Source organism: Pseudopodoces humilis, chromosome 19 (assembly GCF_049639895.1).
Source record: "Pseudopodoces humilis isolate 2021_Gansu_Grassland_sample_001 chromosome 19, ASM4963989v1, whole genome shotgun sequence".
Lineage (NCBI taxonomy): Eukaryota > Metazoa > Chordata > Aves > Passeriformes > Paridae > Pseudopodoces > Pseudopodoces humilis.
In genome coordinates, this window is record NC_142218.1 from 763,479 (window position 1) to 791,361 (window position 27,883).

The window sequence follows — 27,883 nt, forward strand, 5'->3', positions numbered from 1 at the left end:
ATCATTATCATTATTATTACTGCTGCTGCTTCTGCTGCTGAAAGTGCATAAGCTCTGTAAATCAGTGCTACCTTTATGGAGAAGCAGATGTTGTTTCTTCCCCTCCCCACCTTCTCTTTGCAGTTTCCTCTTCTCCGCTGTTGTTCCCTTTGCAGGTACGTGGAGCAGGCAGGTGAGGCTGCAGGTTTTGTCCCTGGCTCACGACAGACACTCCCACTGGCCTTGCCCTGAGCAGGTGTGGGGAAAACACTGCTGAATTTCACTGCTCCTCAGCTTCTGTGCATGTGCCAAGGGGCGTTTGTAAACTGTCCCTTCATCCATGTGAACCCAGCCCTGCTGGAGGGCTTGCAGAGGGTCGGGGGTGCGGTGTGAGCCTTGTGGGCTGGAGCTGCCAGTGCATCCTCCAGCCAGTTTGGGAGAGGGGAGGGAGCCCTTTGAGTAACAGGAGCTGCTTTATCTCCCACCTCTTGGTGGTGTTTTCCTCCAAATCCTGAACAAAGACTTGGCATTCAAATTGAGACTATAAATGAAACAAAACAATTTATATTAAGGAAATGCACCACACCATTAAGGCCCACCCTGAGCTTGGCTTTGCCCTAGAATGGGGTTGTTATAGTTATAAGTGCCCTCTGTTAGCCTCCACAGCTCTCTGGGGAGGTTTTAAACATTTTTTTCTCCTGACCTTCTATTTGGCAGTAGTTAGACACATGGAACAAGACTTCATGGTCAGCTAATGCTGAAGGACTGTATGAAATGTAATTTATAGAAGATTCCTCTGTGAATAAAAAAACCCCATTATATAAAAATGTATTCTAGAATTGTGAAATCATTACAACCATCACCAAAAAAAAAAGCCAATTCAGATAGAGTGCAAAGGCATAGTTCTAGGGGTAAAAAGTGTTCTGGGGAAGCAGCGGCCGCTTGGATTCGGTTACCAGAGGTTGAGAGATGGACATCATCTACCAAAATGTGGAAGTCATGGTCTTTATTTCTTCCTTACTCCAAAATTCCCAGAAACAACAAAGCTGCTTGCTTAGCTGTAAAAAGGCATGCAGAGTGGGCAGTTGAATGGAAAAATATGTTTCTATTTAGTTTTAAAAAGTGATAGTAAGAAAAAGGACACATACTCTGTGAATTTAAAAGTAACCCTGTAACAAGGCAGAGCATCAAATTAGGAACCACTAAAGACATGGAGTCTAATAACAAATCTTTTTCCAACTCTCTCAGGATTTAAAAAGCCTTTAAGAGGAGTCACGGAGTAAATATGGTGAGGTCAAGTGAGGGCTCGTGGAAATTGAGCATTGGCAGAACAGCTCAGTCAAATAGGCTCTCTACCCAGAGCCATCTCTGATGCCAGAGGCCCTGAAGGTTGCCCTTGAAGGCTATGGTAAAGACATTTTTGAGCAAAGTAACATAAGTCATCTGTTTTGAGGATCTTTACTCTGGAATTGTAAAGGAACACTGTGAGATTTGGGAATTGGTAATAAATAGTATTGCCGCCATCACGCATTAGGGCCATGGAAGGGGTGAGGGGAGTAAATGTGAAACTAAAGGTCAATATATTCACTTAGGTAGTTAGGAACTATAATAAACACTTTGTTTCTGAAAATGCTACACTGGTGAATAGTCAACATGACTTTTGCAAAGCAGACTTAGTCCTTGCAATCTCTTGGGGATTTTAAAGAGAACTGGGTCACAGGGCTGAAGTTGGCCTGGGCTGGTGCAAGGCTCGTGGGCTCCCAACCAGCAGCTGAAGAAGTTTCTCACTGAATGCTTGTAAACATGTGAAACGTTGTCCTGATGGAAGGTCTTTCTGTAAATTAGTGACTAGTTAAAGGAAAGGGAACCAAATACAGGGAAGGTATTGCTGCTTTCACAGCACAGATTGGGGAAGAAAGGTGCTGATTTCTGCAGTCATCTGAGATGCTGACATGGACATGGAGGCTGAAAAGTTGAGGGAAGTCTCAAGATGTACCCGGTAAAGTATGGGAGAACCAGCTATGCATGTGTCGTCACTGGGGGCTGTCCCTGCTCCTGGAGGACACTGCCAGAGTTTGGCATCTCCCTACACGTTGTCCCAAGATGCATTCCATCGTTTGTAAAGGGAAAAGGAGCAGAGCAGAAACCCTCCTACTACGTGATACCTCTGATGCTACGTGGCTTCCTCCTGCCACCCCATAGCCAGTGGGGTTGGAAGAAGTGCTGAGCAGGATAAGGCAGGGGGTCTGAGAGCTGGTGCAGCCCACCTGCAAGGAGAGGGTGACTTGTCACCTATGTCTTAGCTGGGCCAAGAGAGCTCTGCAGGGGGAGGATGGCAAAACTAAATTGTACAGAGCGTGTGACAAGGAGACCCCTCACACCTTGAGTAGAAGCCACTTAGGAGGGTGGCAGGATTTAACCAGAATTAGTGGTTTTCCCCAATACCTTATGAGTTTGTAGTACTGAATGCCCCTGGGTGCTTTGGCACCCAGGGTTACAGGTGGGTTCATTGTGAAGTGGGTACAGTCTGTTACTGGGCCAGCCTGGGCAGATGGGTACAGAGGCACTGCCTGCCCTGCCCCACTCCGGCCCCTCAGGGTCAGCATTGCCTAGAGCAGCTCCTGGCTGGTCTAGAGCAGCCTGCCTTGCCCTGCTGCAGTGTGTCCCAGGGCTATGATTGCCGGATTTAGGCTCCTGCATGTGTTTCTCCCCTGTGAAAGGGGTCTGAATGTGGTGGTGTGTCAGTGCTGGCTGTGGCTACACACACAGCGGCTGGTAGCCCAGTCACAGCCATGGGCAGCCTGTTGGCTCATGGACACCTGTATCTCAGGCCACTCAGGCTGAGGTTGCTGCTCCATCAGAGCTCCCTGCAGTGAGTGCTGTATGCCATCAGTGTGACACCTGCTCTTCAGGCTCTCACCCTTTGGAAGCAGAGGCAATTTCCCTTGTGGCACAGTGGCTGATGTTCTAGCAACAGCTGCGTGGGGACGGTGAGCTCCTGCCTGCCACAAGGAACCACCTGGGCTGCCACGGGCAGAGCAGTGAGGGTGCTTTGGAGCCACGCAGGAGCACAAGCTGGCACTGCTTTCTTAGGTTTTCCTGTTGACGAGAAGCCAGGATAAACTGAACCTCATCAAGGGGTAGTAGAAAAAACCCATTCCCTGGCTCGTGCCAGTGCGCCAGACTCTCACTGCAGACTGTACTTGGCAGCACAGTCCTACATGCATGGCCAGAGCTTGCTGTGGGCTTCAGGAACGTAACACAAAGCATTTTCCCCTCAAGACAGAGCAAGCAGCTTTGGGAGTATGGTTTCTGGGCTGGCAGCACTTGGTGGGGAAGCATCCTGGTCTCCCTGCCTCTGTCCATGTGCTGCCTGGCTGTGCACCTGGATCCCACAGGCTGGCATTTGATGGCCCGTTCATGGCATGGCCTGCACCAGAAGCTCCTGGTTGCTCCAGATGGAGGCAGTTGCTGCTGACTGGGACCAGTACTGCTCCTGGGACATGGCAGGCTGTGACACCTGATGCCCATGGGGATTCCAGGCCAAGGTGCTGACACTGAGTGTTAGAGAAACAGACTTCCAGCTCTTCTGGGAGATAGTCAGTGGGATTCCCTGGGAGACTGCCCTCTGGGACAAGGGAGTGGGACAGAGCTGGCAGATCTTTAAGGAAGTGTGGATTGGGTATCAGTCCCAGTATCAATCCAGACTGGGGCAGGAACAGATTGAGAACAGCCCTGATAAGAAGGATTTAGGGGTGCTGGTGGATGAGAGGCTGCACACCATGTGTGCTGGCACCCAGAAACCAACCATGTCCTGGGATACATCAAAAGAACAATGGGCAGCAGGTCAAGGGAGGCAATACTGCCCCTCTACTCCCCTCAGGTGAGGCCCCACCTGCAGTGCTGCATCCAGCTCTGGAGTCCTCAGCGCCACAGACAGACCTGGTGGAGCCAGTCCACAGGAGGCCACCAAGTTGATCAGAGGGATGGAGCACCTCTGCTATGTGGAAAGGATGAGAGAATTTGGTTTGATCAGGCTGGAAAAGAGGAGGCTTAGGGGTGACATAATTGCAGCCTTCCAGTTCCTAAAGGGGACTTACCGAAAGGAGTGATAGCAATATTGTCTGGCTAGAAACTGTAACACAGTTTTGAGTATTAGAAGCAGGCATTCCTTATTGTAGTGTGCTGGTCTCTTGAGGGGATCCTTCTTCCAGTTTGAAGAGTGTTGGGTGAACAGGGATTTTATCATACACACTGATTACATATTCATTAGCTCTTCCCACTTCCTTGGCTTTATTTTACATGGTTGCACATCTTATCAGAAGTCCTTGCATGGTTCTTTGGACACTTCTGGTGTCCATTTTAGGTGGCTGTTTCTCACCCCTGCTTTCGAGTAAATGCAATATTGTTGTTTTCCGTAACTTCTGCTTTGTCAGCCTTGTAGAGCCGAGCTGGCATCCTGCTTGTGTTTTGCATGACTTCTGTTTGCCTAAGTTACATCCTTTATCTATTTCTACAAGGCTGTGCTGTTTTGTTCTACTGTCCTTGACAAGAGTAAATGCTCTTCTGTTCTACTATCCTTATCAAGTGAGTAAAATGCTGCTCTGTTCTACTGTCCTTATCAGGGGTACTACCTAAAAGGGACTTACAAGATGGAGAGGGACTTTTTACAAGAGCATGTGATGACAGGACAAGAAGGAATCTATTCAAACTGAAGGAGGATAGGTTTAGATTAGATATTAGGAGGAATTACAGATATGTGTATATATATATTATATATAATATTAAGAAGGAATTCTTTGTTGTGAGGGTAGTGAGGCACTGGAAGGGGTTGCCCAGAAAAGCTGTGACTACCCCATCCCTGGGGGTGTTCAATTCAAGGTTGGATGGGGTTCTGAGCAACCTGGCCTGGTAAAAGTTGTCCCTGTACACAGTAGGGTGTTGGAAGTAGAAAATATGTAAGGTCCCTTCCAACCCAAGCCATTCTATGATTCTAAGTTGTTAAGCTGATCCCCACCTTGCAAGAGCTGAAGAATGTAAAGGCTGGGACTGATCCTGTTGCACAGGCAGTGGTCTCAGAAGCAGCATCAATAGTGCTGATTTTCACCTGGTCATGAATAGGTTCCCATTAATTCTTTAGGTGCCCTGTGATAGCTGGTCCATGTGGCAGGATGGCTGCTCCCCCATCGCAGGCTGCTGGTGCAGATGGCAGCAGTGGCCAAGGGTGGAGGTGGCTGCACGTGGGCAGGGATGCTGGTGCAGTCTGCTTGACTGATGCCAGCCAAGCCTGCAGCCCCACTCATGGGTGTTTGCAGGGGCATCATGGCCTTTCCACTTGCAGTCTGTTTCATTTAATGCTTCCATCTAATCCATATCAGAAGTCTGAGTGTTACAGAGTTGTGCCCAGACAACCCTGGATGGGCTCGAGCCCTCAGCCTGTAAGATGTAAAAATTTGCATTCTCTCCCACAGCTCTGAGGTGTCTTGAGGACCTGGATGGTGCTGAGGTCATTGCTGCCAGAGCCAGTGGCACCTCCACCTCAGCACCAGGGAAGGGGCTTGTGAAGGAAGCAGCACTCCTGGCCTGGGGCAGCCGTGTGTGTAAGGCAGCAGGGCAAACACTGCCCCTATCCCCACAGGCACAGGAAATGCTGCCCAGCACTTCCTGGGCCACTCACCAACTGCTCCACAGCTTCCCTACAAGGAGCTGTCACCACCAGAGTGGTGGGAAGGGCCCATGTCTTGTCTCATGACACAGCCACCAGCCCCCAGTTGCAGAACCAGCTTTCCAGCCCCAGTTGTGCCACTGGGTTTGGTCTGGTGCTGGTTGCCCTACCAGCCACCCTAGGTGATGGTAGGGCATGATGGTGGTGGGTGATGAGCAGGCCCAGCAATGGCCACTGCTTCCCTCTGGTCACAACTGAGCCATGCATTGAGGGGAGCTGGGGTGCTAAGGATGGGAACTGACTGCTAGAGCAGCTGAAATGGAACCTGTTACATTTCTCTCCCCACCCTTGCAGCACACAGCTGCACTTCTGCCTGTTCTTTTGCCCATCCCTTGCTCTTTCTTGCTCTGCCAGCTGCTATAAGGGATGTTTCTGGTTCGCTTTGAGAATAGTCACCCACAGCTCCCTTCCTTGGGCTGTCCTCTGCCAGCCCTGCCACCCTGGGCTGCTCTCCTGGAGCCAAGGTTGCTGCACATAGAGCATGGGTCCTCACCACAGGCACTCCTGCTGCTGCTTAAAGAGAGCAGCACCCTTGAGTGCTGCTGTCTGGTCATGCTTGCTGTTTGAGCAGCTCAATTCTTTTTGGTGTTCAGTGCTGGAAAGTTCATGGGGAAAGAAGGAAGTGCTGAAGCAGGAAGAGCAGCTCTCTTCTCTTCTGGCCTGGAGGGAACCCCAGCACCCAGAAGCTCCCATGAGCAGTGCTGGTCTAACCCTTCTATTCTGCCTCAAGCTCTGCCCCAGATGGATCTGGGAGCCCACTTTTTGTTTGTAGGCTGCAAGGCATCCCTAATTCCCTCTCCTTGTCCCTGCTGAGACAATCTCTGGCTCTGAGCAACAGGCAGGAAGTGGTCTGGATGCCCAGGTTGCTCTTGTCTTAGCCAAGTGGACTCTGGAGTGTTCAACTGAGGGCGGAACAATGGGGCACACACTGGGGCCAGCCACCTCTGCTTCAGACCTGCATGGGCTGGGCAGGAGCCAAAAGGCCTCAGTTGGGCAGAGAAGGGGGGCAGGGGAGGTGTCTTCCTGTTAACCTCTGTCTGCTCATGGTGGCTGTTAGCCGTAGTCCCTGACTGCTGAGGGATGCTGCACTGGGTGATTGGAGCCTTGTAGGACTGTGGTTTCTCTGGGGCACCTGCTATTTACAACATTTGCTTCACCTGTTGCCTCGCGTTCTCTTCACAGCCACCAAGCTTAAAAGCACTGAGCCTCTCCCCAATGTCGTCTGCCTGGGACTGCAAGACTCAGGACACCTTTGCCAGCAGTGAAGAGCAGGACGAGGTGCCCCACCAGGTGACAGTGACAGCCACAAACACAGGTGGCCAGTGCCAGTGCCCGAAGGAGGAGCCCAATGGGGCTCCCCAGAAGCGGACAAGCACCCAGAACGGGATGCAGGACAGTGGGGGCACGGGGGTGAAGAAGAAACGGAAGAAAAAGGATCTGGGAGAGCAGGAAGGGGGAGATAAAGCAGCTGTGGAGGTGAAACCAAAGAGGAGGAGAGAACCTAAAGAACCAAAAGAGCCTAAAAAGGTGAAGGAGTGCAAGAAGCCGAAGGAGCCCAAGCAGAGGGAGGTGGCTAAGAAGCCCCGGAAGCCTCGGGAACCCAAAGCCCCGAAGGAGCCTAAAGACAAGAAGAGTGGCTCTGAGCCAGCCCCTAGATCAAGACCCAAGAAGAGCAGGTGGGTGGTGGTGTGGCCCTGTCCCTGTGCCTGCTGTGGACAGGGCTGTGGACTTGAGGGAGCTGCATCTGGGAGAGAGCAGCACTGGGTGTGCAGGACACTTGGTCTGAAGGCTGGATGTACTGGTTGGGATGCCAGGATGAGCTCTCTGGCCATGCAGAGATGGGACAGGCAAGTGCTCTTTTGTGGATGAGGCCCTGAGAGACTACAAATCCATAAGAGGACTGGAGAGTCTTGGCCTCTCCTTGGTCTGGCCTTTGTGCCGAGTGTCCTGGGGCAAAAGGGACGTTAGGGAGGTGTTCCACCAGGACAGTGAGGTGCTGTGTGGCAGAGGGCCTGTTGTATGATTTGGGGCCTGGGCAGAGGGTATGTGAGTGAGAAAAACCTGGCCCGGGACTGTGTGCAAATGAGGGCACACCGAGGGCCTGCCTCCCCTTGGCTCAGGTTTGGGAGGATAGTGGAGCACATCCTATCCCCTCTCCCTCTCCTGGAAGACTTGTCCCTCCTGGCAGCTGTGGAGCTGTTCTGGCAGTCAGAGCCAGCAGTGGGGGAAGGCCTGAGGTCTCCCTTGTACTGCACAGGCCAGCACCGCCACCTCTGGTAATTTCCTCAGCCTTTTAATTAACAGGCTGGTTGGCCAGAAGCTCTGATTTCTTTTTAATGAAGAATATATGCAGGGAGCAGAGCAGGTCTCAAGAGCACCAATGTCGTTTGGTCTTCCAGAGCCCTATTCCTTCAGAGCTCACTGACAGCTGGATCCTGGAGGGGCCATGGCTGTGCAGCTGCCACTGGGCTGGCCTTTAGTGCCATTGGTGTGGGCTGGTTGTGGACAAGAGGAGATGTGGGTTGCTCAGCAGGACAAGAGCTGGGTGCCATGTCCCCAGCAGATCCCTGAGCCATGCAGTGCTGTCACTTGTGTTCTTCCTTGAGCCTGGGGCTCTGCAGATGTTTGTCATGGGTTGGTGAGCCAGAGCAGATGGGTATGGGCAGATCAAGTGGACATGCTGGGAAGGTGAGGGAAGGGCTCCTCCAGGCCCCAAGGAGGACTACAGGAGAGGGATAGATGTGGACAAAGAAGGAGATGGGGGTGCAGGCGAGGAAGGGAAGGATGATGCCCATGTGAATGCAGCACTGGGCCCCAAGGAGGGTCCTGGGATGAAGGATGCAGCCATCAGATTTTCCTAATAACACTTTTGTTCCACCAGTAAGGACCTGCCATTCAGGCAGTTCACAGAGATCTGCCCCTGCAGCAGGACCTGTGGGACCAGACCAAAGCAGGGGAACCCAGGGAAGACCAGGCCATGGAGGCTTGTGCTCCTGGAGGCATTCATGGCTCTTGTAGGTCCTTTGACTGCCAGCAGTGCTTTCACAGGATGCTGAGTATTACATACAGGGCAGCTCATGACTGTGTAACCTGTTGTGGGTAGCTGGTGCACAGATCACTCTGCCAGAGATGGGGCTCGTGGCAGGGTAACCCCAGCTGCAGATTTGGAAACCCTGGCTCTCCTACCTGGGTACAGCAGGTTCTGGGCATACCACAAGGGGCTGAAAGGGAACCAACTTGCTGTTCTGGGTACCAGCAGAGCCCTGGTGAAGAGGCCACTTCACGCAAACCAAACAATGTAATATTACTGTAACACATCATGCAACCAGAAGAAACTGTGTGTGGGAATCTGGGAGTTCCACAAAGCTCTGCATTCCTGATGCTCTATCCTAGTATAGCCTGAGCCTGTGGTGCTGCCTTCCGCTCATCTGCACCTTCCAGGAGGACCTAGTTCCAGTTCTGCTGCTTGGAAAGTCCAGGTGGTCCTCCTTACAAATTTCCTGCTTCTGTAGCCCCTCTTTGAGCCTTTTCTCAGACTTGCTTTGGGCTCTGGGTCAGCCACCAAGAAACGCCCTCTGTGTGAGGGATGGCCATGGGTGTCGGGTTGGAAGCTCTGCAGGGAGCAGAGCTGTGTATCCCCCTGTGCCCACTGGCCACATGGAGCTGGGGAGGTGCCTGAGGGGCCCTGGCAGCACAGGAAGGGGAGAGGTGAGCAGCAGGCTTTAGTTAGTTTGTACTCTCTGCAGATGGAATGATTGCTGGGAGTCCTCTAAGTGGCAGATAATGGTGGCATAATTTATTCTAAATTATTTCTAATCATAGTCAATGACTGACTCATGAATGAAACAGTTGTTAATTGTGACTAAATCAATATCTTGGGAGTTATTGCTTGGTGGAAATATTGCTGGATAGAGCCTCTAATTTAGGCATATATGCATGGCCAAGGCATTTTTGGCCTGAACAACAGATTTTTACCTTTATTTTTCACTAATCACAGTCAAGCAGAGATTTTTCTCATTAAATGGAGGTAAAACCTTCACATTGCTTTGAAACTGATGGTTCCTGTGCCACTGTGCAGATTTGGGATGTGGAGGGGACAAATGATGGGACTGGAAGTGAGGAAGGAGGTATTACTCAGCTCTGGGACAAGCACCAGCTCTTTGGAGCCATTCCCTTAAGTGTTCCTTGCAGAGAGTAAGGATGGACTGGCATGCTGGGAGCAGTTGTTTTTTCTACCATGGTGCTTCCTGGTCCTGTTTCCTTGTGCAGGCAGGGGTGCAGGTGGCCCTTACCCCGAGAACATGCTGTGGGATGGCTTGTCTTTCCATGTTTTTCAGGAAGGTGGTGGGATTCATGGGAGCAGATCCCAAATCCCCTCCATGACCTGAGCATGGAAGACAGTTCCTTGGTGGGACAGAGCTTCCCAGTGGGCCCTTGGAGCCAGCAGTGATGGGTCATTGCACCTGTGGGAGTTGGATCTGCATCCTCCTGTGTCCCTGGCAATCACAGGGCTTAACTCCCTCCAGCTGAAGGCTCATGCCAGTCTGCTCAGCTGCCTCGGGAGGGGGCTCTGTGCTGTGACTCAGGAGCACAAACCATGAACTGGAGCAGCTTGTGCTTGGTGTAAAGGTTTACTGGGGTCTGGAAGAGCTCTGTGGCACATGCAAAAGGTGGCCAGCAGTGTGTCCAGTGCTCTCCAGACTGGCCTTGAAGGTTTGTTTCCAGGGTGCCAGGACATGGGTTGCCTCTAGGGCTGCTGAACTTTATTTCTGACTTCGGTTAGAACAGAATGTGTTTGGGAGTGCTGTGATCAGAGCAGGCACCTTGCTGCCCTGGCATACTGAGTTTGGCAGTGGAGAGATCCTCTTTATTCCTGTGCTAGACCCCATGAGTCAAACCTCAGCTCCTACAGCCCCTGTGTTGTTCCCCTGGCTGGTGAGAGCACCCAGCCTCCTCACCAGGCGGGGCATGTGGACCATTTCATCCCAGTGTTCTGGAACTGATGGAGAAACACTTGGTGTCCTTAATGAGCATCAGTGACCGGGAATCTCCAGTGCTGGGGGAGGTCCCAGGAGCCTTGAGCTGTGTCTCTGGGTGATCCAGTGGGAACAGTGCTCTTTCTGTATGGGTGCCTGCTGCCTCTCCTCTGGGATCCCCAGGACATGATCTAACTGTCAGTCTGCCTCGGCAGCAAAGACACCCCTGTGGAGAAGAAGAAGAAAGGGAAGAGGAAAAATGAGATACCAGTGAACAGTTTGGATTTGGATCAGGATCTCCTGAGCCCATCTGTACAGAGCCCAGAGGAGTCTGCAGAATCAGCTGACAGCCAGGTATGTCCAAAGCCCTCGGCTGGCTGCCTCTCAGTGGGACCACAACAAGGGCCTCTGGGCACAGGAATCAGAGAGCATGTTCAGCAGTGTGGTCAGCTTCTATCAGCCTGAAGTCAGCTGTTGGCTCAGAGTTGGGTGCACGCTGCTGCCCTGGGCTCTGCGTGTCTCAGCCTTGAGTGTTTCTCTCCACTACAGCTCTGGGCAGCTCCCTTTCCTGGCAAAGCACAGGGGGACATATTGACCTCAGAGCCTGGGGGGCTGCATGCCCTGCATCTCTACAGGGCTCCTCTGCCTCACATCTTGGGGACTGATGGGGCTCTGTGGGCCAGGATAGAGATCTCAGCACTTCAAGGAGTGCCTATTTTCCTACTACCCCCCATCCTGCTGGGGCAGGGGAGGGACTGGGAGGAGTTCTGGCAGCCCTGGGGCTTTCTCTCTGCCACATGAGCAAGGAGGAGGTACTTGGTTTGCCCATGCCTCCTTGCACTGCCTTTTTTCACTCTGTATACAGAAACGACGCTCAGGACGGCAGGTGAAGAGGAGGAAGTACAACGAGGACCTGGATTTCAAGGTTGTGGATGATGACGGCGAGACAATTGCTGTGCTGGGAGCTGGGCGAACCTCTGCGCTCTCTGCCTCTACTCTGGCATGGCAGGCAGAGGTAGTGCTGGATGTGGGACTGGGGGGTGTGAGGGATCTGCCTCATGCAGGGTATCCCAAAATGTCACTGCTGAGGCTTGTGGGTCCCAAGTGGTGGGTCCCAGCTTAAGGATGGGGTGAGAGACTGTCTGTTTGGGAGGGTTTAGGCTGGCTTTTTAGGAACTGTGAGATGGACAAGAGGTGTACTGGTCCAACTGACCTGCTCCTGCTTGGAGATTAAGACCTCTGGAATGTGTCACACAGCTGGACTTGTCCTACCCACTGCCCATGTCCACCTTTGGCTATGGTCTCTGTAGTTCCTGTCCATGATTATTATTTTGTCCCTGCCAGCTGAGGACTTTGTAGGCGCCAGGTCATAATTTTCTGCCTGCATTGCTGCTCTCCATCAGTGCCTCAGTCCACAGCGATGCCAGCCTGACCCTTGCCAGCTGAGCTGATCTGCTGGGCAGCATGGCAGGGACCACGCGGTGCCAGTGCAGTTTGGGCCTTGCTGTCCTTCTGTCTCTGCCCACTGGTTCAGTGCTGGCTCCTGGTGGGTGCTGGCAGCTCCTTCCTGCCTGTCTGTGACTGTGTGTTGGATCCTGCAACTCATTCCATCTCTCTGGTCAAAGCTGCCGGATATTAATAATGGGCACTAGTTGTTTTCATGGTCTTTCTGTTACCCTCTTCCCAAGGTTTTGGTGGGTATTAGCTCTGTTAATAAGCCCTGACCTGATGATCTATGCCTGGCCTGGGGCTGCCACACACCCACAGGACATGCTGCCAGTGCAGCTCCAGCTCTGCCTGAGGCTGTGTCCCAGCTGGGCTCCTGGCAACCATCTCTCCAAGATTTTCAAAGCAGCAGGTATGAGCTGCCTTTGGCATGTGTCCATGCTCCCACCCTGTTCTCCTCTCAGTCCTAAACTTCTAACTCAGTTTGTCCTGCTCCAGATGGGTCATTAAGGCTGAAGTCCAAAACAGCCAGGCTGGATGGTTGCTCTGAGGCCTGGCCAGCCTACCCAGCTGGGACTGCCTGTGGCTGCTCCCAGGTTTGGAACTGACAGGCAGGGCAGGATGTGAGTGCTGCAGCCTCAGGGCTGCTCTCTCCATGGCCTGGACTTGCAGCTTTCCCCCTGCATTCTGGACATAGTCCTAAACAGCTCTTTGGGCAATGCAGGGCTCCTCCAGGAGCCTTCAGGCATCCAGCAATGAGCCACAGACCAGTGGAAGCCTGTGTAAGGGCTGTGGATCAGCATGGGAGCTCCCAGCACCAGGGCGCTGGACTGCTGTGATGGCCATGTTCACACAAACCCACTGTGGGAGGGTTGAGCAGAGCCCAGCAGTGCCAGGGTGGATGCCTGGGCATGGCGAAACAGGCACTGCACAGTGACTGTGGCAGGAGCACTTCTGCGTGCTCCCTTCAGCTGTCTTAACCCAGTGTAGGGCAGAGTTCCCCAAATAGGGCAGAAATCGTGCTCTGGGCCTCAGATGGCAGCCAGCAGGCCCAGGTAGATCTGTTCCCTGCTCATTGTGTTGTGGTGCTGGGTCCAGCATCCCACCCTGCACTCAAGGACAGTGCCAAGGCAGCAGTCACCTGTGGGCTGGGGATGGAAGGGTTGCTGTGGTCCTGGCCATGGTCTTGGCTTTCCCAGAACTTTTGGGTGTGGGATACCCTGTCTGTCTGTCCTTCCCCAGCCTGTCCCATGCCTTTCTTTGAGAGACTTTCTAGTCTGCAAAGTGACACCTCAGGACTACTTTGCCTTGGTCCATACTGTGCCTCCGTCAGAAGGGAATGAACAGAGTCCTTCTGCTTTCTGCTGTGCACTTTGCTCCTCCTTCTGCTGTACTGTCTTCCAGCCAAAGCAGAACTGATATTCTAATGCTTAAGCAGGCTCCATGTTTTTGGTGTCTGTCATCTCCCTTGAATCTTCCTGTGTGTGTGTCTCCTCTGTAGCACAGAGAGGCCCAAGCTTGGCTCTCTTGTCCCTTGGCATTTGGTGTGCCTGGTCCTGGCACAGCTGCAGCCAGGAGAGCCTCCACCTCCCCAGAGCTGGCAGCAGGACAGCATTAGGGCCACCTGCAGCAAAGCCTGTGCTCAGTGTGAGGGGCTGGGGCTGTGCTGGGAGCCTCTGGGTGCCAGCAGAGGGATCAATGAGTGAGTATGGGGACAGAGTAGAAGCCTGCAGAAGGAAGGAGGCAGCACTTCGAGCCTGCCAGGAAGAGCTGCATGGAGAGTGGTGGAGTGAGGAGGTGTTGCCCTTGTCCTGTGGCCATGGGACAGCATGTGGGTGACTTGTGGCAGGGCCTGACAGACATGCTGCCTGCCCTCCTGAGGCCCTTGGAGTATCCAGCACTATGGGGCAGTATAAATTCCAAGGCATGACCAGGATGCGGCTTGGAGAGAGCCTTGGAGCAGGAATGTGCACATTTTGGCATATTTCCTTTCTTGGGTCCATGGGCAGAATTGCCCAAGCTCCCTCCTCTTTTCTGGGAGACTTTCCACCCTCTCTGGCTACCCTGGTGTAGCTGGAAGGACCCACACAGCAAACCTGACAGTGCTGTGGCTGGGCTGACCTGAAGAGGACAGGCAGAGGGTGAGTGTAGCTGGGCTGGTGGCGTTTACACCCTTGCACCCAGCAAGGGCTCCCCAAGCACAGCTCTCCCAGCTCCCAGTGCCAACTCTGTCTCCCCAGCTGGGGGACTGGGAGAGGAGTAAGCAGCCATTCTGTGCTGGGAGAGTGCCAGGGGCACATGATGATCCAGAGAAACAGAGCTCTCTTTTCCTGTCCCCAGGAGCCTCCCGAGGATGATGCCAATATCATTGAGAAGATCCTTGCCTCCAGGATGGTGCAGAAGGAGGTGAGTGGCAAAGATGTCAGTGGGGCTGGAAGTCCATGAGCAGAGGAGGGATGAGACCTGACTGCCCTGTGCAGCAGGGACATGAGTTGTAGCAGCAGTTGGTGCTCTTGCTGCTGTGGTGGGGTGCTGGGGTATGCCCAGACTGGCACCTTTCTGAGCTGTGGATCAGTGTGGTGCCTGTCTGTCCTGGGTACCAGAAAGCCTCTGGAGAGGAGTCAGGCCTGGGCTGATGCCCAGGAGGTGTTGGAGTTCCCCATGCTCAAGGGTGGTCTCACATCATGTTCCCCAGAGCTACTGCATCTCTGAAGCAGCAGCACGAGTGCCTGGCTGTCCTCAGCTCAGTCCCTGGAGCCTGTGGCCATGGAAGGGATGGCTGAGCATGCCCCCCTAGCTTCTGCACAGCCTCTGACTGTCACTGACTCTCCTTCCCTTGGTTTCAGGCTCATCCTGGAGGCCTGGCATTTGAGACAGAGGAGTTCTACGTCAAATACAGGAACTTGTACGTTCAGTGTTGTGGTGTTTTTTTCTGTGGGTCCTGTGCATGCAGGAGCAAGGACTGTGCCTTCCCACCTCCATCCCATCCCTAGCTGCATCCCCACCATCCCTGTTTTCTTGCCCCTGTTGATGCCTTGAGAGGCTATTTAGAACAGAGGCCAGACAGTGTTAAAGGAATAAAGTAGGTATTTATTAAAAATGACTTCAAATGCTACACCTTGAGCAATTCAAGAACCCAGCCATGGCTACACCCAAGATGGACAACCGGTCACAAGTTTTCACACTTTTTAAAGTTTTGGTCCATTTACATATTGAGGTTAATTGTCCAATTACAGCTTCAGGTTCTGAAGTCCCATTCTCCCTGACTGTTCTCCTTAATTTGCTGTTGTTTATACTTTCTGGGCCTGAAGCCACAACGGTGTCATTGGTTCTCAGGCTGGAAAAGGATTGTTTTGTCTAACTAAACTGTGAACAGAACTTGTGTATGAGGTTCAGAGTTATATACTAATGCAGTATCTGGAATTCCAGAATCTGGAAAATATGAAAGCTGAAATGTAAGGCATTGTTGTTGTCCTGAGCCAGCTGTGGTAGTGGGAAGCAGGGAAGCTGCTGCAGTTTCAGTGCTTGGTCTTGTCCTGGTCCTGGGGCATGGTTTTCCCCAGTTTGGGGTGGCATAGGCATAGGGATGGGCTGGGCATTCTCTGGATCTCTGGGAGATCCATGCTGCAATTTGTGGTGGATGGGTTTGAGACTAAAGGCCTCTTGGTCATGTGTTGTTGATTTTTTTTTCCCCCTACAGCTCTTACCTCCACTGTAAATGGGCAACTCTGGAGGAACTGGAGAAGGACCCCAGGATCTCGCAGAAGATAAAACGCTTCCGGAACAAGCAGGCTCAGATGAAACATATTTTCACAGAGGTGAGAGTGGAGCACAGTGAGCAGTGGTGCTTTGACCCTGAGCCCAGTGCCATGGCTGAGCAGGCCAGGAGCTGCGCCTGACACCTTGTTGCTGATACCAGTCCATCTCCAGGGCCTAAGGCACCAGGACTGGAGCTGAGAGTTCATGACTGTGCCCCGGACACCTGTAGTGTCACTGATGGAATCAGGAGCAGGGTGACAAGTGTCACTTGCTGGGCACTACCAGCTCTGAAAGAGTTGCTTGGTGGGAGGGAGGGCAGCATACAGGGCTGGAGGTGCTTCTGTGGTGGAGCAGAGATGCTGTGGGAGAGAGTGAGCTATAAATATCTGGGCTTAGGGCAGCTCCTGCCTGCTCTGGTCTATAAGCAGATTAATCTTGCTTAGTATGAAAGGTGTTCTATAATTTATCTTGCTTCTCTGCTTGAGATAGTTGTTGGATCTCCTCAAACTGCCCCTTACAAGTGTAAATCAGGCCAGTAGGCTATGAAAATCTCTCCATTGTAGCTGCAGAGCTGGGGGTGTGTGTCAAATTTCTCACAAGTCTGCTTGGGGTCTTGCTCAGGATGCAAAAAAAACATGTGTTGGAACAGTTTGTATCACTGACAGTTCAGCAAGGAGCACATGCTCTTTTGCTGTAACTAACTGGGGCTTGGGGAGTTGTGAGCATAGAAGCCTGATTTTTCTCCTTCCCAAGCACTAGGCCATGTCTCCCCAAGGGCTGTGGTAGGTGGGGCAAGAGGGAGGCAGAGACAGAGACCAAGGTGTCACCCCTTGCAGCCATGGGGTTCATTGGGTGCTATGCACTTTGGCGATCACAGCTCTGGATGCTGCACATCAGCTGGAGCAGACAGCTTAGGACTTGTACCTTGGAGCCAGATAGGTGGAGAGGACATTCCTGCTTCCCAGCAAGGGCAGCATGGAGCATGTGACTGCTCTAAAGAAAGAGCTCTGCCTTCTGCCAGGCTCCTGCATCCTCCCTGCCCAGAGACAGATGTCTGTACCTGTGTCCAGGGCACTTGGTGTGTTGCACACAGCTAGCAGCATCCTGGGGACAGATGCCCCACAGCTGTTTACTTGTGCCCATCTGTTTAACCCTGGAATCACCTTGAACTTGCCTCCTGCTTTACTGTTTGCCATCACAGCCTGATGAGGATTTGTTCAACCCGGACTACGTGGAGGTAGATCGAATTTTGGAGGTGGCTCACACAAAGGACCCTGACACTGGGGAGGTGAGAAGCTGCATCTCTTGCTTGCCCCATGGAGGGAAGGAGGGAGGCTTGGCAGGAGGCCCGGCCCCATGGTGCACATTGTGTGTCATCACTGAGCACCCTGAGCCTTCCCAGCCTTCCCTTGCACAGCTTTCCCTGTCCCTGAGGACCCTTGGCACAGGGTGGATGGAGGGCTGCTGACCCTCCTGGTCTCTGAGCCTGTCTCTCTCTGTGCTGCAGGAGGTAACTCACTACTTGGTGAAGTGGTGCTCACTGCCCTATGAGGAGAGCACCTGGGAGCTGGAGGAGGATGTTGACCCAGGGAAGATTAAGGAGTTTGAAGCCCTCCAAATCCCTCCAGAAATCAAGCACATGGTAACGTACCCTGAGGTAACGTACCCGGCTGGCAGCTTGCTGCCCTGGGTGCAGGGACTGGCTGTGTCCTGCCACAGTCCAGCAGTGTTGACCTGGTCCCTGGTGCTGCAGTGCAAGTCCTGTATCCTCCCCTCTGGAGGTCTGAGGGTTGGTTCCTGAGGCCAGGCCCTTGCTGTGACTCAGCTGTCAGTGACTGCTTTGAAGTGTCCCTGATGTGCAGTCCCAGCAATGGAATCTGGCCTCACTGGCCATTAGCATCTTCCATGGACCTTGCTGCTGCTGTCCTCTCCTAGGAGCGCCCAGCGTCTGAGTCCTGGCAGAAGCTGGAGAAGTCCCGGGAGTACAAGAACAGCAACCAGCTACGGGAGTATCAGCTGGAGGGAATGAACTGGCTGCTCTTTAACTGGTATAACAGGTGAGGAGGGGCTGGAGCCCAGTGCTGCCATGAGCAGTTCTGCTGGCAGCAGGCCCTGTGTGTGCTGTCATGGGAACAGCGAAGGTGGGCAGCAGAGCAGTCAAACACGGGCCTGACAGAGCAGCAGCTGAGTCCTTCGAGTGCTGGAGCTGTCAGGCAGCTGCCAGAAACAGTGGATTTGCTTTAGCTTGGCAACTGAGTCTTTGGGAATGTTTCTCCCTGGTAAATGCTGATGAGTCTTGGAGATAATAGGGCTTACCTATGGTTATAAGATACACCTGTTTTTTTTGTATTGACCAGGCTATTGGTGACCCATTGTGTGGCACGCAGGTGGGAATATGCATGTTCTCAGCTGCAGCAGGACATCAAATGCATCTTTCCCTGGCTCATGTGTACCTGAAAAACAGCATCTTTCATGCTGATTTTGAATGCATGATCTTACAAGAAGTTGGCTGGCTTACCCAGACAGATTTGGGCCATTATACCAAAGTCCCCCCACGCTCCATGCTGCAGGGTCAGAGAAGTGTAGGCAGAGGTGGTGTGCCTGACATCCCATCAAAGAGTTGGTAATAGAGTGGTTTCTGCCCCCATGAGCCACACTGACCTGATCCTGTCCATCTCTGCAGGAAGAACTGCATCTTGGCTGACGAGATGGGGTTGGGGAAGACAATCCAGTCAATCACTTTCCTCTCGGAGATATTCCTGATGGGCATTCATGGCCCCTTCCTCATCATCGCACCTCTCTCCACCATCACAAACTGGGAGAGGGAGTTCCGCACCTGGACGGAGATGAACGCCATCGTGTACCACGGCAGCCAGATCAGCCGGCAGATGATCCAGCAGTACGAGATGGTGTACAGGGACACACAGGTGACTGATGCACACAGCCCTCCCAGGATGCATTCCCCAGCCCTGGCTTCCTTTACTTGGGAAGCGCTGAGCTGCTTGTGGAGCTTGTTCATTTGGAGAGGGAAAGGTGATCTTTACAGCCCTGTTTGCTGGCATGGGCTCAGGTTGCACTGTGTATGAGTAAACAGGCACACCTCATGCAGAACAGGGAGGGTATAGCATAGCCCTGGTTCTTGTTCAGGCCTATGTGCCTGCCCTGGGGCAGTGTCTGGTTTGTAGATACACAGCCTGTGGCCATCAAGGAGGCTTGCAAAAACCTGTCCAATGCTTGAGAGAGATTTTTCTGGGGAAATTCCAGCTCAGAGTCAGATGCTCACACTGATACTGTCAGACAGGAGGTCTGACAGTGTGCTGCCGCCCTTCAGGACCCAAATTCTGGTTTCTGTTTCCCTAGGGTAACCCTCTCCCTGGGATCTTCAAGTTCCAGGTGGTTATCACCACCTTTGAGATGATCCTTGCTGACTGCCCAGAGCTGAAGAAGATTCAGTGGCGCTGTGTGGTCATTGATGAGGCACATCGCCTGAAGAACAGGAACTGCAAACTCCTGGAGGGGCTGAAGCTCATGGCCCTGGTGAGCATGTCCTGCCCAGGTTCACCTGGGAGCGGGGTGGGCTGGAGATGGCCATGCTGAGCAGTCAGATGCCATTGTCAGCTGCTCAGGCCCTGTGGCAGGCTGGAGGAAAACCATCCAGGGGGCTGCTTGATGGACGGGGCACTGGTGCCCTGTAGCCTTCACAAACTTCTTTTTGCCAGAGTGGAATATTAACTCCCCCTGTCCCTCCCCACCTGGTGGTGGTCCTTGCCAGAGCCCTGTGCAGCCTTACAGCACAGTGTAAGCTGGTGCAACACATGGGGACAGTTGCTGGCCAGCCTTGCACAGCACCCCTGGCCATGGTGTACCTTGTGCCCTACACTGGGCAAGGCTGTGGTGTTTGAGCTGGTTTCTTACTGCTGTGCAGACATGGGACCAGCCCATACCAGGGCTGGCTTAACAAAGGGATCAGTGAGCTGCTCTGAAAAATTATTTGGATGTCCAGCTCCTTTCCAACCGTGGGAAAAGCAGCACTGCTGTTAGCTGGACCAAGGGCCAACAGGCCTTTTGGATCTTCCAACTGTACCCATCTTCCATCACACTCACCTGTAGCTGGGCCAGGACTCTGAAAATAATTAGTCTTGTGACTCCTACAAGTTCCAAAAGACCTTGCTGTTTCCCCTGGCTGCACAAGACTTTGTGTCTTGTGCAGGACCCTGCTGGGTTGTGAGTTTGGGTCAAAGCAGGGTTGCTACTGGTACCCCTTCTAAACCATCACCTTCCTTTGTACAAGTCCTATGGGAGTCTCTCACCTTACAATTGCCCTTCTTTCCTAGCTGGCCACTCCTGGGGACATTTCCTGCACTAGACTGGGCAGGAGGATTAGCCTGAGTAATGAGCCCAAGGCTCTGGCAGTGCTGGGACAGAGGAGCTGGAGCACCAAGTACCAGCACCTGGTGGTGCCTGAAGCCCAAGCCCATGTTGTCAGGCATGGGAGGGAGAGCATTCTCCTTGAGGGATCATCTGGTCCTCAGACCCCCAGGTTTTAGGGGTTGTTTGGACCCCATCTTCTTTTACTGCACATGTACCTACATGGTGAACCTCTAAGGAAAGCTCCCCTTTGTTCCCAGTGCACAGTCATACCTGCCCCTGCCGATTTTGGAGCGCCCTGCTGAGACTGGCCCTAGCAGCAGGTCATTGCTGACCCTCGGTGTTCCATGGCTCTGGGACATGTTCCCTCTTGCTCTCTTTGAGCCCTGAAGACAGGCATCCTGCCCCCAGCTGCACAGAGGCTCTGTCAGTGTCCCTGTCCAGCACCAGCACAGTCCTACCTGAGGGTCTTGTGCCAGGGCTGAAGCCTGGGAGCAGTGTGAGATCTTGGGCTTGGCTGTTGCACAGAGCTGTAGTGGAACATGTGCACATGAGTGTCCTGGGAGCCACAAGACACTGTTGTGTGGCAGTGGCTCGGTCAGGGCTGGCACTATGGCCAGGGAAGCCTCTCAGGGTGTGTGGGTGCTCCCAGGCCACCCAGAGTGCTTCTTAGGTTTGAAGGCAAGAAGCACTGTGCTCTTGGGACACCTTCTCAACCTGTTTTCTGTGTGTTCCCAGGAGCACAAGGTGCTGCTGACAGGGACCCCCCTGCAGAACTCGGTGGAGGAGCTCTTCAGCCTCCTAAATTTTCTGGAGCCACAGCAGTTCCCCTCAGAGACAGCCTTCCTGGAAGAGTTTGGAGACCTGAAGACAGAGGAGCAGGTACCTGGAATAATTACACTGGTGACTTAGCACGGGCCGCTGGGACACCTGGTGACCAAACCAGGCGTGCTTTCAGACATGTGCTTCATTGAAGTGGATAGGACTCCTCATACCAGGAAAAGCAAAGTTGCTCCGGGGAGAGGAGACCCACCCCTGCCAAGGCAGTGGTGACTCCCTGCTGCCCTTACATGCCTGGGTAGAACAGCTCACCTGCCTCTCCCACCTGGTCTGTCCCTGAGACCCACAAGAGTGCAGGGGTAGTAGGGAGGCCAGTAAGTCCATGTGTCAGTCACCCTTGTCAGGTTCCCCTGGAGAGCCTTCCTCCAAAGCTCTCCTTGAGTATGGGTCGTGGGAAGCCGCTGAGTTGCCTTGGCTGTCCCACTGCCTTTTGAATGTGGAAATTGCACAAAGGTGGTCATTCTGTGGGAGCAGGCACAGGCACATGAAGCAACCACCATCTCAGCTGCCATCCAAACTCTCAGCTCTCCTCCTGCATCAGACACCTAAGGCTGCTGGCAGCAGAGGCATGTGAAGTTCATAGCCTGGGACTGGTCATGCCTGCCCTAAGAAGCCCAGCCCCTGAAGTTGTCCTGGCTGGCTGCTGAGCAGCTGCTCCAGAGTCACCTGCAGTGGGTTTGCAGTGTGGGGAGGCTCCAGTCTTGCAGACCCCTCTGCTGGGCCCATGTGCTTGCCATGCAGAAAGGGCAGTGAGTGTCTGCACTTGCTCTGCAGGTGAAGAAGCTGCAGTCCATCCTGAAGCCCATGATGCTGCGACGGCTGAAGGATGATGTTGAGAAGAATCTGGCACCCAAGCAGGAGACCATCATTGAGGTGGAGCTGACCAATATCCAGAAGAAATACTATCGGGCCATCCTGGAGAAGAATTTCTCCTTCCTCTCCAAGGGTGCCAACCAGCACAATATGCCCAACCTCATCAATACCATGATGGAGCTGCGCAAGTGCTGCAATCACCCGTACCTCATCAATGGTGAGGGCTGTGCACAGGAGTTGTATGGGGGGACACTCAGGTATCACTGAACATTTACTACCAGCAGAACTTACCCAGCTGGAGAGCCAGCTCAGGCCTTGTGCCATCTGCTGATGGTGTGGCAGTGCTCTGTCCTGTTGCCTTCCCAGGCAGCCCAGCTCCCTCCAAGGGCTGCTTGCTGATGGGAACCTCAGGGTCTCTTGAGGCTCACTGTGTTCGGTGGTGTTCTGACACAGGACCAACGTCCCAACCTGATTTGTTCTGCCAAGAGCTGATTTGAGCCCTGAAGAAGTTTAGTCCCAGGAGTGGAGGGTCTGCAGGAGATCTCTAGCCAGCCTCCCTAGCTCTGACTGCATGGGTTCTGTTGCTCATGCAGTCCCTTGTTGCTGCCCTGGGAAGCTGCACTGCCAGCCTTGCCAAGAGCTCACATCCTTTTTCACCTGGCAGGGGCAGAGGAGAAGATCCTGGAAGACTTCCGTAAAACACACTGCCCAGAGGCACCAGACTTCCAGCTGCAGGCGATGATCCAGGCAGCTGGGAAGCTGGTGCTCATTGATAAGCTGCTTCCCAAGCTGATTGCTGGTGGGCACAAGGTGCTCATCTTCTCACAGATGGTGCGCTGCCTTGACATCCTGGAAGACTATCTCATCCAGAGACGGTTAGTACAGACTCCAGCATTCACCACGGCTCCTCCACACTACCTCCATGCACTGCACATAGAGTGGCAACAACAAAGGGTGGGGATTTGGCCATTCCATGCCCACGTACTGATGCATCCGAGTTACCATCTACTGCTGGTGGGTGCGGAGACCCCAGAGATAAGCAGCTTAGACCTTTCATTCTGTGTAGTCTAGGACTAGTCCTCAGAGTGACCAGATGGAAGTAGATCCTTCCCTTGGTCCTGGTTCTCATGAGCCCCATATCCATGCACCATGCATGGGGTTGTGATGATTTTGTCATCATAAGAGGCACAATTTTTGGGAGCAACCACAGTGCACACAGGGTGATGGGGCCTGGGCCTCTACCTGGGCACAGGTCCTGCCAGTAAGTCCTGGCTGGTGTGCCCACACAGCCTGGGGGAAGCAGCAGAAAGAGATTTGAAAGCCACAGCCTCTTCAGGCCCCACTGTGATTCTGCTCTAACCTCTTCCCCTCTTGAGCAGGTACACCTATGAGCGTATCGATGGGCGGGTGCGCGGCAACCTGCGCCAGGCTGCCATTGACCGCTTCTGCAAGCCAGACTCGGATCGCTTTGTCTTTCTCCTGTGCACACGGGCAGGCGGGCTGGGCATCAACCTGACTGCTGCCGACACCTGCATCATCTTTGATTCCGACTGGAACCCACAGAATGACCTGCAGGTAAAGGGCTGGGCAGGGCCAAGCTGTCAGGAGGTCCTGAGGCACAGGTCCTATCACTTGTGCCAGGCAGGGAGAACAGGGCAGCAGCACCAGCTGTACTGGGCACGAGGTGCCGTGCCAGGACAGCTGGCAGGAATGTGGGCAGAGGGAACAGGACGTGGGAGAGATCACGTTGTGGCTCTGAAAGCACAGACGGGCCGCAGAGCAGGCAACACTATGTCCATACCTGGTTTTGGACTGGGTGCAGTGTTGTGTTACACATCTGCAGAGAGCCAAAGCTCCAGCCTGAGCCCTGTGTCCTTGCCTGAGGGTGCTGGGATCTCCCTTTCCTGCTCCACAGCTGTGCAGGCTGTGCCAGAGCCCTGCCAGGTCAGCCACAGGCAGGCAGTGAGGGTGCTGTGGTGGGTGGGAGGTGACTGTGGGTCAGGTGAGTGAGTGTAGATGCTGATGCAGGGTGCCACAAGCCACACAGTCCTCATCCAGCTGGGTTCCCTGCGCTGACGCTGTGCCCTCTGCACTGACAGGCTCAAGCTCGCTGCCACCGGATTGGGCAAAGCAAGGCCGTGAAGGTCTATCGCCTCATCACCAGGAACTCCTATGAGCGGGAAATGTTTGACAAGGCCAGCCTGAAGCTGGGCCTGGATAAAGCTGTGCTGCAGGACATCAACCGCAAGGGCAGCACCAATGGGGTAGGTTGGCTGCTGGAGCGGGGCCAGGTGGGAGCCTCTGCAGATCTCTCCTCCTCCCTCTCCAAGTCACTGCCAGGTCAGAGCAGGGACTGGGTAGACTTTGAGTGGGGGAGAGTCCAGTCCCACACACTCGCAGTGCTGCTCCTTGGCCTGCCAGGCTGTTCCTGCACTGATATGGGGATAGGGGACATGTGATGCTGTGTCCACATTGGCATGGACTGAATTTCCTGACAGTCCCTCAGGAAGAGTTTGGAAGTGACCTCTGCTTTAACAGCAGCAAGTCTGGGTTGGCTTGGGGCCCTTTCTCCAGGAGCAGAGGGAGGAGCCTTCTCCTGTTGTGCAGCGGTCATGGTTGCTGGGCAGGTTGGTGATGCCCCTGTGCTTTGGGCAGGTTCAGCAGCTCTCCAAGATGGAGGTGGAGGACCTGCTGCGGAAGGGTGCTTATGGCGCACTCATGGATGAGGAGGACGAGGGGTCCAAGTTCTGTGAGGAAGACATTGATCAGATCCTCCAGCGCAGGACACAGACTATCACGATCCAGTCTGAAGGGAAGGGCTCCACATTTGCAAAGGTGTGCTGTGCTCCACTGGGGGGGAAGGGGGATTTCCTTTGGGGGTGGAGGAAGGGGAACATGCAGGGCAGTAGTGGTTGGCCAACCTTCTACCTGTGTGTGGAGAGATGTCCAACCTCCTTCCTGGTGTGGAGACATGACCACATGGAGACCAAGCTCTGCTGTCCTGCTGTGCCCAGGACTGAGAGCTTGCTGGAGTGCTGCAACTGGTACGGTCTCCTGTCTCTCTGGTGGTCAACAGAACATTGAGAAGGGGCCACCAGCCTGGTGGGTGATGGAAGGCTGCCTAAGATGGTTCAGCCATGAGGTCTGGCTCTGCATAGGGACTCCAGGATGGTGGCAGGACCCAGCTGCTGGGCTGCATGGTGCCCAAAGCCAGGTGCTGCTGGGCCATGGAAGCTGAGTGCTGTGGGTCCTGACAAAACCCCCACATAGAGCCTGAGGAGCTAGCTCCCTGCTATGCTTTGGCTGGTGTCTGTTGGGGTCACTAAGGGCCATCTGTCCTTTCTCCTTTTGCACAGCCCAGGCTCCATTTACAGTGGGTCAGGCATGGATGCAGAACAGAGGGGTTCAGCTCCCTTAGGCAGACAAAGAACCCTCTGGCACATATCAGCTTAGGGTGTAATGTTCTACCGCAGCAAGACTGTGCACTCAGACAGGCGTGTGGGGGACAGCACATCTGGATGGTGGGTTGCACCCTGTTCACTCCTCTTCTTTCTCTCCTAGGCCAGCTTTGTAGCATCAGGAAACAGAACTGACATTTCTTTAGATGACCCCAACTTCTGGCAGAAGTGGGCCAAGATAGCAGAGCTCGATACAGATGCCAAGAATGAAAAGGTAGGATGCAGTTTCTGGCCCATGTTCCCTACAACTGATCTGACACTATGTGGCCTGGTGTCCAGGTGGGAGCTGCATGCTTCCTCTGGGCTCCTGAAGAGGTTTGTATTGGGCACCAAGAATTACTACAAGGGAAGACTGACCCACAAATGCCAGCTAAAGTCCTGATTTATTTGGGCACATGCTGGTCTGTGGCTCACTGATCTTTCAAGGTACTCCCAACAATCCCACCCTCTGCTTGAGAGCATTGTCCAAATGCTCCCTGAGCTCTGGCAGCCTTGGGGCTGTGCCCATTCCCTGACGAGCCTGTTCAGTGCCCAAGCACCCTCTGAGGGAAGAACCTTTTCCTGATGGCGCTCCAGTCGTTTCTGTGGGTCCTGTACCAGGTCACAGAGAGCAGAGATTGAAGCTGCCCCCCTACTGCCTCTCATGAGGTCAGACTGGTGCCTCTGCCTGTCAGGAGGCAAGAGGGGACAGATGGGATCCCAGCCCTCTGCTGGCCCTGCTGAGGTGATGGGCTCAGCTGCAGCTCAGGTCTCCCTTCCCAGCTCCTCCATCAGGCACAGGGTGCTGCCACTGGCTCCAGTGCAGCCCTGAAGCTGCCATAATTCCAGCTAAGGCAGCAGTGCTGTAAGAGATTTAGACTGCAGCAGGGGGGCGGCCCTGCAGCTCTACAGAGCTCACTGCTCAAGCTGGAGCAATGGGAGACAGTGTTTGTGTATGTCCTATGAGCATGAAATCAGGCAGATTTACATGGCATTAATTCATTCAACAGGGCAGAGTAAGAAGAGGGGGCAGGTACCTGCTATTTAATTTCATATTGCTCCCTCCTGCACCTTCTTGGAAGCTGCCTTTCCTGTTGTAGCCCACCTGTCCCCCTGACACAGAGATTACACTATCTTCAGCACAGCACGTGGCACAGGCAATGCAGAGAGGGCCAGGAGTGACTCAGAGCTGAGTCAGCTGCTGGCAGTCAGCAGTTTGGACACAGAGAGGCTGATTTTCAGCCTGAATTTTGTGCTGGCCACTTGTCATTTGTGCAGACAGAACTGGACACAGGTAACTTGAAGCAGGTATCCTAGTGGGAATGTGATGGTCAGCCACAGGACTGGCAAGCCAGGAGCCAGAGGCTGAGCAAAGCCTGGGTGACAGGGTCCAGAAGAGCACATAATAAGTGTTTCTGCCTGTACCTGAGAACACTCTCTGCTCTGTCCATCACAGGAGAGCCTGGTCATTGACAGACCCCGGGTGAGGAAGCAAACCAAACACTACAACTCCTTTGAAGAGGATGAGCTGATGGAGTTCTCCGAGCTGGACAGTGACTCGGATGAGCGACCCACACGCTCACGGCGCTTTAACGAGAAGACACGACGGTACCTGAGGGCTGAGTGCTTTCGTGTGGAGAAGAACCTGCTCATATTTGGGTGAGTCTCACCCCTGTGAGAGCACAGCCACAGCCTCCAGCTGCCCCAGTGCCCATGTGGGCCACTGGCTGCACCAGCCACTTCCTGCCTGTCCTGCTTGCTATGTTGCCTCCTTGCAGCAGTGACCTGCCTGGTGGGAGCTGGGCTCTAAGCAAATGTTTGGGCTGGAAAAAGAGTTAGGAGGACAAAGCTTGAGCTGGCAATTGCCACTCCTGCCTCTGCCCTGTTCAGTCCTGTAAACCTCTCTCCCTCTCTGCTTCTGTAATGTGTTGGCAAAACATCCCTATCTAGGGGTTCTGGCAGGGCTGTGCCCCCCAGGAGCTCCTGGAGAGAGGTGCCAGCAAGGTCTCTAATTGCACAGGAGTGTTTACTCTGTGTTCCTGCTGTTTCAGCTGGGGACGCTGGAAAGATATCCTGACCCATGGACGGTTCAAGTGGCACCTGAATGAGAAGGACATGGAGATGATTTGTCGGGCCTTGCTGGTGTATTGTGTCAAACACTACAAGGGGGATGAGAAGATTAAGAGTTTTATCTGGGATCTCATCACGCCAACGAAGGATGGCCAGAATCAGGCTCTGCAGAATCACTCAGGTATTGCGTGTTCTCTCTGCCATTGCATCTGTACCTGTTGCCTTGTGCCAGCCTGTGGGACTGAGGCTGCAGAATTCAAAGCAGAACTGATGGAAACAGTCTGCAAGTGTTTGTGCTTCAGCACTGCAATTCTCGCTGCACAGAGAAAGGGACTTCCATGGAGCTGACCTCCACACTGACCATCACAGCCAGCGGCAGGGGCTGGCTGAGTGAGGGTGGCTGTTTCTGTCTTTCCATGCAGAGAGAGCTTTGTGGTGGGAGCAGAGATGCTGCTAAGTCTTCTCTGGCC

General features: G+C 53.7%; 1 protein-coding gene across 8 annotated transcripts in view; it reads left to right on the forward strand.

The window, feature by feature from the left end:
- Window positions 1-27,883, forward strand: part of CHD6 (chromodomain helicase DNA binding protein 6) — an 87,557-nt gene that overhangs the window by 35,796 nt on the left and 23,878 nt on the right. For 6 of the 8 annotated variants that reach the window (XR_015774192.1, XM_088064726.1, XM_088064729.1 and 3 more), the window contains 20 exons: window positions 6,887-7,380; window positions 10,896-11,034; window positions 11,546-11,695; window positions 14,467-14,532; window positions 14,973-15,031; window positions 15,827-15,944; window positions 17,087-17,173; window positions 17,393-17,542; window positions 17,821-17,942; window positions 18,569-18,812; window positions 19,246-19,422; window positions 20,992-21,135; window positions 21,868-22,123; window positions 22,571-22,781; window positions 23,286-23,481; window positions 24,006-24,170; window positions 24,562-24,741; window positions 25,468-25,578; window positions 26,800-27,002; window positions 27,395-27,594. Coding sequence is in view for 7 of the 8 variants with exons in the window: in XM_088064726.1 (XP_087920852.1) it covers window positions 6,887-7,380; window positions 10,896-11,034; window positions 11,546-11,695; window positions 14,467-14,532; window positions 14,973-15,031; window positions 15,827-15,944; window positions 17,087-17,173; window positions 17,393-17,542; window positions 17,821-17,942; window positions 18,569-18,812; window positions 19,246-19,422; window positions 20,992-21,135; window positions 21,868-22,123; window positions 22,571-22,781; window positions 23,286-23,481; window positions 24,006-24,170; window positions 24,562-24,741; window positions 25,468-25,578; window positions 26,800-27,002; window positions 27,395-27,594 (3,472 nt within the window). In the remaining variant the exon portion in view is untranslated. The remainder of the gene's footprint in view (window positions 1-6,886; window positions 7,381-10,895; window positions 11,035-11,545; window positions 11,696-14,466; window positions 14,533-14,972; window positions 15,032-15,826; window positions 15,945-17,086; window positions 17,174-17,392; window positions 17,543-17,820; window positions 17,943-18,568; window positions 18,813-19,245; window positions 19,423-20,991; window positions 21,136-21,867; window positions 22,124-22,570; window positions 22,782-23,285; window positions 23,482-24,005; window positions 24,171-24,561; window positions 24,742-25,467; window positions 25,579-26,799; window positions 27,003-27,394; window positions 27,595-27,883) is intronic. The other 2 variants (XM_014260792.2, XM_088064731.1) reach the window with 1 other exon arrangement.